Source organism: Xiphophorus maculatus, chromosome 18 (assembly GCF_002775205.1).
Source record: "Xiphophorus maculatus strain JP 163 A chromosome 18, X_maculatus-5.0-male, whole genome shotgun sequence".
In the NCBI taxonomy this organism is placed as follows: domain Eukaryota; kingdom Metazoa; phylum Chordata; class Actinopteri; order Cyprinodontiformes; family Poeciliidae; genus Xiphophorus; species Xiphophorus maculatus.
Window position 1 is genome coordinate 21,115,573 of NC_036460.1, and position 15,283 is coordinate 21,130,855.

General features: G+C 36.6%; 1 protein-coding gene across 4 annotated transcripts in view; it reads right to left on the bottom strand.

The window, feature by feature from the left end:
• Positions 1-15,283, bottom strand: part of grik4 (glutamate ionotropic receptor kainate type subunit 4) — a 349,633-nt gene that overhangs the window by 110,170 nt on the left and 224,180 nt on the right. For all 4 annotated transcript variants that reach the window (XM_023351803.1, XM_023351802.1, XM_023351801.1 and 1 more), the window contains exons 6-7: positions 14,251-14,416; positions 3,127-3,305 (exon numbers count right to left, since the gene is read on the bottom strand). In XM_023351803.1, coding sequence (XP_023207571.1) covers positions 3,127-3,305; positions 14,251-14,416 — 345 coding nt within the window. The remainder of the gene's footprint in view (positions 1-3,126; positions 3,306-14,250; positions 14,417-15,283) is intronic.

Sequence of the window (15,283 nt, forward strand, 5' to 3'; positions counted from 1 at the left end):
TAAACTAACCTAACTAATGAATTCATTGTGCTTGGGTGCGCCAGTAATGGCCTTATTTACGGAACAAAAGCGCCTGTTGAAAACAGCTAATACATTGGAACCTCAAACATTGTCCTGAGCCGTATGCAACGAAATTTCGTTCTTTATACACCCTGTGCATTGAAAATGACAACAAAGTCAGTCTAAGTCGAAGTCGAAGTCTAAGGAACAATTGTGCAACTGTGAGATGCGTTGAGGCCATTACCAGGGTACTGATAAGGTAATGGCCCTATTTACTGAACAAAAGCACCTGCTAGAGAAAATCCTTCAGGCCAGTTGGACTATCGAAGCCGATATAGGTATACGTCAAAGTGGACTAACTCTAGCCATTCTAGTAAGGGACAAGACATCCTACAGGTGAGGAAACCAGTACAGATAACAACATCACAGAGCTGCAGTGATGGGGCAAGAGAAAACCAGGAACAAGTTTCCCCAGGGGGCATTTTGAGTTATTGACATATTCTGAAAGTGTGGATTCTAAGCTTTCTAATGATGTCAAACAAATGAGAAAAAAAAAATGGAGGAGATTTGGCCATTTGAATGCTGCCACATTACAAATCAGATTACTGAAAGAACAGCCCTCAAAGCTTCAGAGGAATCATCCCCAAACCTGATGAGCTAAAATAGTGGTATTGGAAAAAGGCTGTTCATTTAGAGTATGCAATAACTCCAACCCTCAGCACTGACTGTCAACAGCTATGACTGGGAAGGTGTGCAAACAAAAGTGAGCTTTTGTCTGGTTTATATGTATTTTTAGACGTTTTCAGCTTTTGTTCCATTTCCAATAAGGCTGTGAGCTTCTGTCTTGTGAGCCTTTGTCATGGAGTCATCTGTGAATAAAACAAGACCTAATACACGTTTCTTGGGATTTCCAGAGGCGCTGGTTATGTATATGTTTTCATAAAATATAAAATTTCAAATATAAATGTCAAATACCCATGTAGTTCTTTACTAGAAGTTTAGAGGATAGCAATAACATTTTAAAGCTTTGTGATAAAAAAAACAAATAAACAAAAGAGATAAATAGTGGAGGAATAAAGTTGACTTGAGAATGTTTTTTTCAGAAACAAAAATCCTCTTTTGCACCAGTAAATATAACAATTAAAGCAACAACAAAAACAATTAGTTTGCTAATTGTTTACAATTAGCAAACTAATTGTAAACACATGAAATGTGATAAAAACAAAAATGTGAACAATGAGCATGCACTCATACCTCCACCTCTTTTTTGTATTGTATTTGTTCACCAAATAAATATCATTTTAAAAATATATATTAAAAAAATACAATAGCTGCAGTGCAAGCAAAGAGAATATAAAACAAAGATCAGCTCTCACTGAGCTCCTTTAGTGACAGACCGCTGCATCCTGTGTGCACTAAGAAGAGTTATTGTGGCTCCCTTCTCCCAGAAGCTGTCAGACTCCATAGCCATCACTACTCACAACAAACTCAGAAGTGTTTCCATATATTCTGGTATTTGTCCATCTTTGCTCATTCTGAATAAAATTTCTGCTGGTGTCTACACATCTAAGCTGTTGCACAATTTTTATTCTAACTTATTGACTTATTGTCTTTTGAATGCTAACATACACATTTTGTACATTTTTATTCACTCTATGGTTTCTATAACTACACAGTTTTTATTACTATACAGTAGTTATGTTGAATTTTTGCCCTTACTGTACAGTATGTTGTTCTTTATTCTGTTTTATACAGTGCATATTCTTATCTTTGTAGAAACTGACTTGCTTTGATTGCTTGGCACTTTGCTTCTGTTGCATTGAAATGTCCCCATTATGGGACAACAGAGGAATTCGTATTCCTACAGTTTGGAGTAGAGAGCTGATAAAAAGAATCAGGTTGTTTGTGTACATCACGTCACTACTCCATGACTCATTCCTGCATAAGGGGAAGATAATAATAAATACATGTTAGATTATGTTTACTTTCAGTCCAAAGGTTTGAATGGTTTACATACTTTTAAAGGCACTGTGGGAAAAAATATACAGCAGAATACAAAGTGAAATTTTGAGGAAGTAACATGAATATATATTGTGTGGAAAATGAGGCAAACTCCAAACAGAAGGAGCAGAGACAAAAACGTAAAAGAGACATGACGGTATGGACTCCTGCTGCTACCAGCACAGTGCTTCTGAATAAAAGAAATGAATAAAATCTTCTCCCTCTAGCCCTCTTTTCTGTCCATTTAATGTTAACTCCTCTCCAGACATCCATTTACTGAGTTTAGGAAACAATGTGGAGCATTTTTCTTTAAAAGGGAATGACGCTATCATGGCTTCTTCAGAACCCGTGTGTCCATTAAAAGGTAGAGGTTCACTTCATGGTGAAATCCTGGGTGTTAGTAATATTCTGAGACAGTAACTACTCATATATTCCATTAGTAAAGAAGCACAAAAAGGTTGCTCATACATAGAGGCAGGAAGTGGACTAACTAATACTGTCTGAAAGCTCTTTTGCTTTATAGCTTTGCATACTGCATTTACATTTTAATGTAAAAAAGGTCCCTTTAGAGTAAGGAACCAACAAATTCATTCAAAGAGCATTTTGTTTCACTTTACATGTGTTTTAACCCTGGCTATATTCCACATTAGAAAGAGAAAAAAGCCTGATCTATTATGACACAGTCGTCCACAAATCCCCACAGAATGTTTTTTACTTTATTTCTTTGAGTCAATGTCCTCATTTATAATTACTAACTGTAGCTGATTTGTGTAGCACTGGTGTACAGCTCAGTTATTTTTCTAACTTTCTGGGACTAAACCACCAGAAGGTTAATTATTAAATTTTTTTGTCAATCTTGTGATCTAAGACAAAACATTAAATTTTGTGGTGAAAATTATATTTACTTTATTTAGAGTGATATTGAAAATAAAGTAAAAACAAAAAAAGTTCTGTGGTTAAAAAAAGGACATGCCTGTTACAAGTAACTTTTTTGGTTACAAAATAAAACGTAACATTTTTTATACGCCTTGCCATTTCTTTGCATGTTGTAAGAAATATATGTAAAAAGTCAAGTCAAGCATGTAGAGTCACAGATAACATGAACGTTATGAGACATATACTTACCCGTTCTAAAATGATATGTGACATGGTGGCATTGGCGTCCACTATGATGGTGGCCGTCTTGTCATCACGGATCTCTTTCAGGAGGGGGGTCGGGTCCTGGCTATCATCCAACATGCGCACTGACAGGGTTTCCTTGGAGATTAGGAACTGTCTGAGCAGCTGCTCCAAGTTCAACAAGCCTGTCGATGAAATATACAGAAAACACATATGAGGATCGTATGTCTGAAGATGACAAATATTTAAACATTTCAAACATTGTTCGATTAGTTCTGTTATGTTTCTCTTGTTCTGCGCTATGTTTCAGATTTATTATCTTTTTCATTCATTCTACTCCTACCTGCTCCAACCAGCTTTCCTTCATTGGCAATGGCAGCTTTTCTTCCAGCTCACTAGTTTAAAGTCAGCCTAAGTACCTTGCTGCTTCACTGTCTTCACTGGGGCGAACAGATGTCACAGTGACATAATGGTGGAACCAAAGGGTACATGAGGGCACCCATAAATGTCAATACACCCTGCACAGTGTTACAAAGACGACGTCCGAGATGGAAAACTGCCCAAAACGACTATAATAATTGACTGTTTTGCACACAGGACTCGACTTATGGACAATGTCAAAAATTATCTGCTTTGTCAAAGTCTGCATCTGCACCAAGTTAAATTCTGGTCATTAAATTGGTGTGAATCAAAGGCGACATAACACAAGTCTCAAGAAACTGTGGTGAACTCATTACCCATATGAGGTAATATGAGTGAATGTATCCTAATTAAACTTAACCAAAACAGTCCTGGCAGTCACTCTTACACTAGCAGTTCCTGTGATGTTATTAGTTAATTTTGCATAAATGAGAATAAACACATTTTTAAGGTGTGCTATGGGAAAAATACAAACTGAACAAGGCTGTCAGGGCCAGATTTGTGGTTGCACTGTTGGTATTTACCTGACCTTGAAATTTGCTCTTCCCATCTGTTTTGTATTCTGGTGCCAACCACAGAGGACATGATGCACAGGTGTGATGTGACTCGCAAACAGGGGGAACCTTTATGCAAATTAAGCAATGCTAATCAAGTTCAATTGTATTCTGATGGAAAATATCCTTCAGCCCCATTGTTATATATGGAAAGTTTAAAAAAAGTGCAACAATAATATTAACATGTTGAAATTACTGGTACTGCAAGTGTACAAACATTGTCCCTTTGAAATGTCTTCGGCTTCCTCAAATGATCCTCAGACAAATTATAATATTTTAAGATAACCTAAGTACATTCAAACTTTTTTCATTTGTTAAGGGATAAAAGCTATCAAAACCGACCTGACTAAAAAGTAATCATTTCAGTTAAAGCATTTTTTTTTTTTTTTTACAAAACGGAAAAGGGTTTAACCTTTCCTGGTTCCCTGCTTGGGAACCATCCATCAATAGGTTCAAGAATATCTAAAGCAGTGCAGACCTAACTGGATGTTCTAAAGGAATAAGTCCAAAAGGAAAAACAAAACAAACCAAAACATTCACAAAGGGCCCATCTCACAAAACCCCAGAATTTCAGAAAAAGAGCATCATAGCAAGAAACGTATCAGCAGTGTGATGGTCAAGGGCTTTTATGCTGCCTCAGAACCTTAATGTGTTGGAAAAAGCTTCTTAAATGTGTCAATGGCCAATTTATATATTATGTATAGAGTATTTATCAGCATTTTCATAACAAGTAAAGGTGACATAGATAGTTCACTGTGCTATAAAATGGCAGTATGTCCCTGGAAAATACATAAATTCTGCTTCTCACCAGAAAATCTTTAAGGATAATGGCTGGCTATGAGTTTGTGACTTTAACTTGAAGTTCAAAACCCTGAATTAAAATGTAACGCAAAAAAATGTGAATCCAAAAAAAGACATGAATGCCTGGGATCTCAAATGTTTGATGGCAGGATAAGCAGGTGTATACAACAGAATGATGGATTTAAAAACTGAACATTGTATTCATCTTAAAATTTGTGATGATGTAAATCATACATTGCTTGACAAAAACATTTTAATAATGAACGTATTTGTAAGCAAGCAGATATTTTTTGAAACTACTTAGTCTGTTTAAGCTGACATTTAAATCGGTGTTTATTAAAGCTGAAGTATAAATGTCACTCGTAAATTAATTGCTTATATTTAAGGAAGCAAACGTGTTGTCATATTAAACCTGCAGGCTGTGATCTGAAAACTGTCTCTTCACACCCATCGTCTGTGCTAACCACCATTAAAACATCTAACAATGACAACACCCTGCTTTCAAGAAACGTATGCTGTGTTTTATGATTAAAAAAGGCATCTGAAGAGCAGTAAAGCACAACATATGTCACAGCTTCACAAGTCTCTCCTTGACAATTTGGCAGATTTCATCACATTCATGCAAAGTTTCCTGATTTTGATACAACAAAGTCACTGAAAGGACATGACTTTATAGAAAACTGTTTGCATTACCACAGTTTCCTGCCTCTACACGTTGGCGTCAACAGATATTTATTGTGATTTTCGCCATGCTGACAGCAGAGCAATTTATCCGTCATGGGGAGACCAGTTTTGCTGAGGCGATTTCAAGTTATCAAACTCGTTCCTTCATTTTCTTCAATAAATTAACATCGGCTGCTGGGCTTCTCAGCTACCGACATCATGTCTAAGAGAGTCTATAATTATGTCCCGGTCTGAATGTCTTACGGCCTGTCTGTGTGGCAGTATATCAGTGTATGTGTGTTTGTTTTTATATAACCTGTATGTGATTACTCCTGAGACATCAGTCCCAGCTGCTGTTGGCTTTCCTGTCTGTGTCTGGAAGCTGTCAATTCAGCTTCCTCTGTTGTATTACACTGAATCACTTTGATGAGCTTGAAATAGCCTCTTTTACGCCGCCTTCCTGGTCTGCCTCCTGTATCCATTGACTACTGTTTTACAGGCCATCAAATACCATTTCGCACTGAGTTTGTGACATTAGATGGTTCCAGAATGCCAGACTGCTCAGCCTATAAGGTACACGCACAATGATAGAGACACTGAGAAGAAAGAACATAAAATGTGCTGGATTCTTGCATGTGTTGCCTGCAAAATAAAACCAAGTGTTAATCAAATGAATGAACCTTATGCCTTTAGATAGAGGGAACATTTATGAGGAAGGTCTTTTTGCAGACACGTTAAAGAAATAATAATAATAATAATAATAATAATAATAAAAAACACTAAAATTGCATGTGCTTTGTTTAAGATAGCTAATATGGTAACACAACATTTCAAAGAACGTCTGTGCATGTCTTCGTATTCTTCTTGTCTTGGACTATATTTTTTGGCTGTACTACAGAAGAAATAGTTCTCAACTTCTCTGACAGATTTATAAATGTTAAGAGTTAAGAATAAGGTCATAAAACCACTTTTCGAATTTAATTTTTATCTGTGTTGAAGTCAAGGTCAAGACTGTAAGAAATTTGAAAGTGGTTTGTACTTTTCTTTAGACTACCTGTTCATTGGAGAAATAATGCAGCTGCTTTATCCTCAGATATAAGAGCAATATCTGCTGCTGTCCCTGAACTACTGCTGTTATTAAAGCCACTATAAATATGAGAAATGGCTTGATCTTGAATAATATTTTCTCCGGTAAGTTGATGAAAATATGATAATCTCTTGCTAGTGTGAAGTGTTATTGTGCATGTACCACAATTTATTAACATGTTGCCAGTTTTTGTTAATTAAGCATGTTTTCTTGCTAGCTGCATGTTAACTGCAGTTAGCTCCTTGCTAAGTATGATGGGTTTTAACTTTTTTACTTAAGTCTGCCTAATTCACTGTTTTACAATATCCATTACAGCTTAAATTTTGAAAGTTGATCATTTTGTCAATTTTGTGGCAATTCCAGTTACTGAACTATTTCAACTAGAAAATGTTTAGATTTATTTTCTGTATGATTGACGTGGGTAAGTCACCACGTTATTTATCCTTCATTAGAAACAGCCGCATAAATGGGGACATTGTCATTAACAAAAAACGTGATTGTGGACATCAGTCATTTTTAAAAAATATATTTTTAATTAATCTCTGCCATTTAGGTTACATCTGTAATATATTATTTTTCCAGAAAACCCTGAGACATTACAATAAATCAATGTTTATGAGGGATTTTAATAAGTGGGGTTACTCATTAAAACTTGTTTTTATTTAGAGATTTAGAGCCTTAATTTTTTGTAAAGGTGTTGTAGTAGAGATTAGATCAGTGACACTGGACCAAACTTGAATCAAAAAACCACTTCAGTTTTAGTTTGACTCATATCAATCTCAACAGTTGGTTTATTGCGGAAAACAATACACTTTTGATATGCCTTGCCACTTCCTAGTCAATTTTGTCCAGCTTGAACACATTAAAAACCTTTTAAACCAGATTTTATGTTGCATTTCACTGTAGCTTCGTCGACCCCCCCAAACTTGCGCTTAAGAAGTCTCCCTGTTTACTGTCCCCCCCCCAAAATAAAATGGGATTTCCTCCCTTTGATTATACCATGTCGTGCATTGTTCCTTTAAATATCTTAATGTCCATACCTGGAAATTGTAACATATTTTACTCAATGTTATTATAATATGAGAATCGTATATCAACTCATGCCTATTTGTGACTGTTTAACAACCGTAACTGTGTATGCCTATAATTTTTAGGAAATAGAGATATCTTATATCACTTTAAAATAAAAGAGACTCGTATGTTTGCCAGATGAGATGCTGTACTACTACACCAAAAATCACATTTCATTGCTATAAAACTGTTGAGTTAGAAAACATTATGAATTCCATGAATCTGCTCTGAATGGAAGCAGCAGAAAAGAGAGCTAAACAATAAGACAGAAGGTTGATCTGCGGTTCACACTAAAAATAGTGTTACTCCAGTCATTTGAGTCAGACAACATCAAAAACAGATGCCACAGCTCATTATCAAAAAGGTAAAACACAAGGGGGAGGAAAGTTTGCACAACGCAGTTATTTATTTCTCACAAACTTCTTTTCCAATTCCTGTGAAGCCAAATCAACCCCTCGCTGCTATGCATGCCTCACACTTGACTCCAGCAGTTCAGGCACTCGGCATGTTAAAATTAATATGTATGAATAACTAAATCTGAGCTAATCAGATTTTCAAGATGAAGTGGTAGAGAAAACTAGCTTACAATTTACATCAGACACTGACAAAATGGGTGGCGTTTAATGGGATGTGATGAATTTTTGTCGGTGGATTGGGAGATGATTAAAGTGCAACTAAAACCTCCAAATCAACTTTTATGCAATCTGTCTAAATAGGTTTTTAAGCGTGCTATCTTTATTTTTGTGTGCATTGTTTTACATTTTCTTGTAAATTAGTTTAATTAGTTTAATTAGTTTAATTCTGCATTTTGCTTTAAAATGTTGTAAGAATTATGATGGTCGTAGTTCGTCATTTTTACAAACTGAAACCAAATAGTGTTTTTAAATTACAACATCAGACAGTGACGTTAATCCATAGCAGCTACGACAAGGAACCTCAAATTAAAACCATCAGGATAGGCATAAAGTTATTCTTTAAGTCTTCCTCATGTCAGATATGATCAAGAGCTATGGGTGGCTGATTAAAGCGATGCCTTCACCCTAGAGAATGCATAATATAACAGATGGTCCTGGCAAGAAGAAAAGAGCAAGGCTTTGTGTGTGTTATGTGTGTTAGTGACACCAAGCTTCCTCATTGGCATGGACGGCACTTGGCCTCGACTCTCTCAGACACACAGATAAAGGTGAGGCCTGACATTCAACTGAGCCAGCCACTTATTCATCTTTCTCTTGCTGTCACTGCAGGACGCCTGCACACACAGACCAACCCTCCGCCACCCCTAAGTAAATACTGCTGCATCACCAAGGCACGGGCAACGTAAAAGATTTAACATGGGAGTTCTAGACGGCAGGTGACTGTGATTTCCTTGACAGGTGCAGGTGAATAATATATAATAAAGCGCAGTAACGGTCGATGTGTTAACAGAGACCTAAAAGCCCTTTTGACAGTTGTACATTATGTTGAATCATCATGTAGCCTCGAGCTCTAAAGTTTTATGACTCTGGAATACTGTTGGGGCCATTTCAAAGTACAGTAGATAAGTTGAACAGTCAAAATGTGAAATGTAAGTCAGAGTAACGTCCTTGCCAAAGTAATCCAAAAATAACCACAATGTAATACACTTTTTTTTTTTTTTTTACATCAGGTGAGACCTGAAATGTTTTTGTCACTTTATCACACAGGATTCATATATGGGATCCTCACAAAACCTCTGCATCAATAAGATGCAGAGGTTAAAGGAAAGTGATGAGCATGTTACTTCACATGCTCTCAAACGTTTCAAACTGAGACCCCCTTTTGTCCAAAGAACATAACTAATTGCACTTCTTTGGCTAAAATATTGTCTTTTTGACATTAGTGAGCTGATGTTTTTTCATACTTCAAACTTGGGACTGAAAGTAAAGTGTAATATACAGTAAATGGCAGTGATTACCAATGCCACAATTCAAGCTTGCTTTTTTGATTTCTAACAGTTAATGTGAAATGCTTGTTTTCCCTTCCGTTTTTGCACTTTCAGAACATGCTTTTTAATAATTCAAGGATTGTGTAGCATTTTCCCTAAAATATATTTATTTTACTACCTTAACTCACTGCAAAATGGGACACTTTTATGTAATTTACTCAATTAATTGTCAGAATAATTGATAGACTACTCGATTACTAAAATAATCCTTTACAATAGCCCTACTTCTGTTATGTCAACTTTCCCATCTGGTCCACTTGTTCATCCATACAGTCTGTCTTCATTTCAGCTGGTAGCAAACAAAGAAAGGCTCTCTACAAATAAATACCTGAATATTTGAAATTAATTCAAATAATTAACATACTGGCAGGTTGAAATAATCTGTAATAAATATTGTGATAGCTGACATGAATTTAGTTGTAATCTAATACAACAGCTTTAATGCTGCACAGCAATATTCCTTTGTGTGACACATACAGGGACCGCAGAAAATAGACGTGACAAGGAGTTTAATTGTAAAACAGGGAACTTTATTCTTATTTGATTTGAAGTCAATCTTATGTAACAGTTTTTATGCTATGGTAGAATACAAAAAAAAGCCAAAAGGCATTATGCATACATTTTATTTAAGTCCAAGATTATTCATAATCCTGGTACATTTAGGTTAAATGTAATATTTTAACAAGTTTCTTCTAACTGAACAAAATATTGACCTTTTGAAGTGGCCCAGCCAGAGTCCGAACTTGAATCGGATAATGGACCAATGGGACTTATGGATTAGGGTGATGGCATGGAGGCTTTCCAACCTCAAAGATGTTGGACTCTTCACCAAAGATAATTTGTCAAGATATAAAGCAGCAACATGCAAAAAGCTGTTCAACATGTAAAAAGCATTTGATTACTGCTATGCCATTTTTTTCAAGATTTTTCCATTGATCATGTATCGTCAACATTGTTTTCAGCTTATCCAAGATAAGCAGGCTGGGGAGCTTTTGTTTGATTACTTACTACGAAAAGCAAATTGGATATAACTTTGTTAAATTAGAGATTTTTTAGGCTCTGAGATGTGACTGGAATATTTTCACACCTGCATGGGCAAATAGCTTCAGCAGCTTCCACAAATATGCAGAAAGGTTCACACCAGATTATGGGTTTTAGCCAACCATTAAAATCCCTGTTCCCAGTTGTGTTTTATAGTCCCTATTCCATCATGAAGGAGGTAGCAGTGCTTAATGCAAAAGGGAAGTTTAAATTATATGAACATGAGCATTTAATAAGAGAGTTTCAGATAAAAATATTTTGCAGATGGCTGATTGTTTAAAGATGAATGAGAATAAAACTCCACTCAGCCAGCACTACTATTGATGGGACAAAAGAGTGTATTCGGTGCATTTCCATAAAAGTAAATAACAAAATGCAATTTAAGACCATATTTAAAATGTTTAAAGGTATGGCAAAACCAAGGCTTTTTGTGGCTACTTGATACCTCGCAGAAAACATGTAAATAGTTGAAACTGCTTAAACACATGAAAAGAAGGTGACAGAACAAAGGGGTTTTTTTGTCAAAAATTTGAAGAAATCTTAAACCTACACTACAGTCTTTGAGCTTCTCCTTGTTCAGCTCAGTGACAGGTGCAGCCATTTATTCATGAATGAAAGAGCAATTCTGTCGCAAACATGGGAAACAATATAATTATCAGCTCTGTGTGCAGAGTTGTGTGCACACCTTGTAGTGTGTGAATAAATCAGCACTTTTCTTGGAGTTTGCTTCAGACTTCACAAAGAGATGAAGCAAATAAGAAAAAACATAAAAGTTAGCAGACATAGTTTCAGCACATCCGTTGCTGCTGAGTTCACATACATCAGTAGTAATGTCTGCCCTGGTGTGCACCAAGCCGTTGGGCACACCTTCCCTCCTGACTGCTCAGCCATTGCTGAAAAATATTCATGAATTGGTCACGCTATATTAGGCTGTCACTGGCTTGGGTGATTAACGATTTCAGCACATGTGGATGAGCCACTGACCGACAGCAGCCTGCCAACCAACCAATTGACTGCAAGAACTCTGGAAAGGAACGCGGCTGCTGGAAAAGGATCCAAACTCAAATAGGTGTCAGCTTAAACACCCATAGACTGACTTACATTGCTCAAATATAAACACATAAACACAGACATGCACACACCAACCCTGCCAGGCTGTTATTAGCTCCAGTTTCTGTTGAATGATCACATGACCAGAGTACAATCAAAGCTGCCCTGTCATTTCCTGGACCGTCTCCAGCTTTCTACTGATGTATAATTCCAGGATTGTTACCTTCCCCCACATTTCCTGACCCGAGTCTTTTCACCTCCACACACAAATGCCAAAAGGCATCCTCTCTATTTTCATTTCCGACTTCCCATGGTTTCTCTTATCTACCTCTAATCTCCCTTCATTTTGCTTCTTTTTATTTCATTTCCTTCCCGGTCCACTTCAAGCTTATTGCCACAAAATCAGAAGCTACTCACAGCACCAAACACCTAACCAATGAAAATGAGAAATATATTGTTAATACACAGACCTGAAAGTCAGAGTGTGCCTAAAAGGTCCATTTGTTGTCACAGACTTTTCAGGTGGTGTATTAAGTAGCCCTCTAAGGCAATAAATGCCAAAAGTCTAAGACCTTAATAGACGAAGTGACTGATGGATATTGTAAGAAAAACAAGTACTGATTTACAGATATAGTGCATGGAAGATTATATGAGTGGGTAGCATGACATTTAATTTATTTTATTGTATATTCCAGGTAGGGTTGGGCGATGTTGCCAAAGAATAATATCGCAATATATTTCTTAAATACCTCGATAACGATATCTCATATGATTTTCCACATTTTCAGCTTTTTCCTTTATAAAGTCACTACATTAAAGTAGTGTACATACAATACACTACAATATTGTATTGTACATACAGACAAAAGACAGAACAGAATGAACAGATGAAACTAGATACAACTAGATACGACATATAAAAACATTTATTCCAACTGCCAAATGTTATTAGATCACACTAAATCTTGCTAGTATAGGTCAACTAGGACTCCCATAATTATTTCTATTTGCTAAATGTCAAAATCTTTATAGAACTTTCTTCAAACTGAGATGCTTGCAAATGCCATTTCCATGCCACACACCATTTTGGGAAACTAATTCATGACATTTTGGCTAATGCATGTATTTTAAGGCAATATGTCCAATAAACATCAGTCCTTGTGCGACATCATGGAAAAAAATATAGCCTTAGTAATAAGGAAGAGAATTGCGGACAAGTCCACAATTCTGGAGACAATTATCAACAATTTAATTAGACATGAAATTTAACCAAAATCAGCTTTGAGCTGATATTGTGAAATTAAAGCCCTGTCACACTCTGTTGTATCAGCTGTTTGTTTTAATTGTGTTGGAAGACATGGTGCTTGCACGTTGCCTTATCTAACACCATACCGTACTATATACTATATATATATATAGTTTTTTTTTTCACTACGAAATCGGAAAATACCCAAGCAATATTCTATTGTAGAAAAACCTGTTGGTTTTGTATGCAAATGTTAGTTTTTTTTGCAGCTTGGTGACAAATGGCCTCACAAGAGGTAGTCAGATGGTTGCAACCCACAACTTAGCTCCAAGCTAGTGCTAAATCCTACACACTGTTCAATCGAGCAAACTGTTTTTTTTAATGAAGTAAAGACCAAAAGACATTAAAGGAGGGAGTTAAAAGGCAGAAGAACTGAGTGTGGAGATAGACAGGGTGGGTGTCTCAGAGTAGCTTATTGCCACCTCTGGGCTGTCTGACACATGGCTGATATCTCAAACCTATTTCTTTTCTTCAAAGCCTTCTACTGATTAAAAAAAGGGGCTAGCTGGTGCCACAGGGTCACAGTGTCTTTGTCAAAGGAGTTGTAATTACTGAGCGCTGGACCTCAAGAGGCTGGGAACAAACCCAAATTTAATCTTCCTCTCTGTTTACAAAAATAACTTTCATTGGGGAGATTTACAAGCTTTAAGGTCATTTAGTTAAATATCTTTAGAATCTAATAAGGGCCTCTGACAAGAAGGCGGTCAGATCACTGCTGGTTACAGCTGCAGCCTCCTTTGTCTTAAAGGTTGGTTTTCTGTCGCAGAATGTGAGAGCGCATGTGGACACATTTAAAGATAGATCAACCTGACACAGCTAAATGTGTTGTCCTAATTTTAAGAATGACAATGCAGCTGGAGCGGGGAAGTGGTTCTGCAGTAAATGTAATTTTAAGTGGGCGGACTGCTGTGAGAAAGTTGTGTGGCGCGGCTGTGTGGAGTGCAGCAGCTGCTTCAGAAGAAAGCATGCCACAGCACTGTGTTTGTTGTCAGACTACAGACGGCGAGCATGCGAGAAGCCTGTGTGTGCTAACATGTGTTAAGGGATAGCAGACATTAGACAAAGAAAGTGTTTGTACTTTGTTGGCAGCTGCAGGGGAGGCAGCTTTGTGAACCTTCTCTACAGGTGTGTATGTTTATGTATTTTGTCAGGAAGGTGTGAATGTTGCACTCACAGTCAGCCTGGGCACAGATGAGGCAGGAGGCGGTACTGTTAAAGAATGTAAGAAGGCCAGCCACGGCCAAACTGATGTCGGTATTCGTTGGTCTCAAGTCCAGAGTTGTGAAGCGGGGAAACTGCACCTTCAGGATGTCCTCTGGAGCCACTTTGACATACGGTACCTGCACAGAGAAGTTATTGTTAGTTTGCTGTAATTTAGCTATCCACTGTTGAGAGCTGTATTTTTCACCTCTAGCACACGTGTTGATAAAAAGGAGAAAAAAAAATATCTAAAGAAGAACCACAAACAAAATGCAGGGTAAAAATAGTCAGCAAGATACCGGGTGATGATCAAAAGAATGAATAGCTCAGAAGAAAGATGTTACAGCAAATAGGATAAACTGCAAGCAACAATAACCTCAGGGGTCTGTGGTAGTGTGCAAATTCACAATACAGACATTTTTTAAGTTACCAAAGCAGAACTTCAAAACAAGACTGAATGAGGAAACTTATTTTTATTCTCAAATGCTGACAGGATCTTTAACAACAAATCTTTAGTTAAAAAAAACAAAAATCTCCCTCATAAGAGTAAAAGTAAAACCTTGCGATCTGCTTTTATGAACAATTTCGTAAGACACGCACGCAATTTAGCCAAATATGGTGTAATAACAATAGTTTAAAAAAAGAAGAAGCTAGAGGAAGGGGTTTTCATAAGGAAAATACAGAGCTCTCAATAGACAAATAGTCAAAATACAGACACAACAGTTATTATATGTATATATATATGATATATAATATATTGTATTTCTCTTTTAATAATATCTATACAAGTGGAACATTGCTGAAACAGAGTACATAACATGTACTGCCTTGCATGCATTTTCCAGAAGTCAGGAAAAAGATGAGACACAGTGAGAACAAATATAGGCCACTGAAGCTTTGATTAAAAATCAATAAATACATAATTATTCTATCTAAATCCCACTGGGAGGTAAACAGTCTTCAGTACGACAGTCTGAAGCCTTTTCAATTAGGTTATTTAAGAAAGC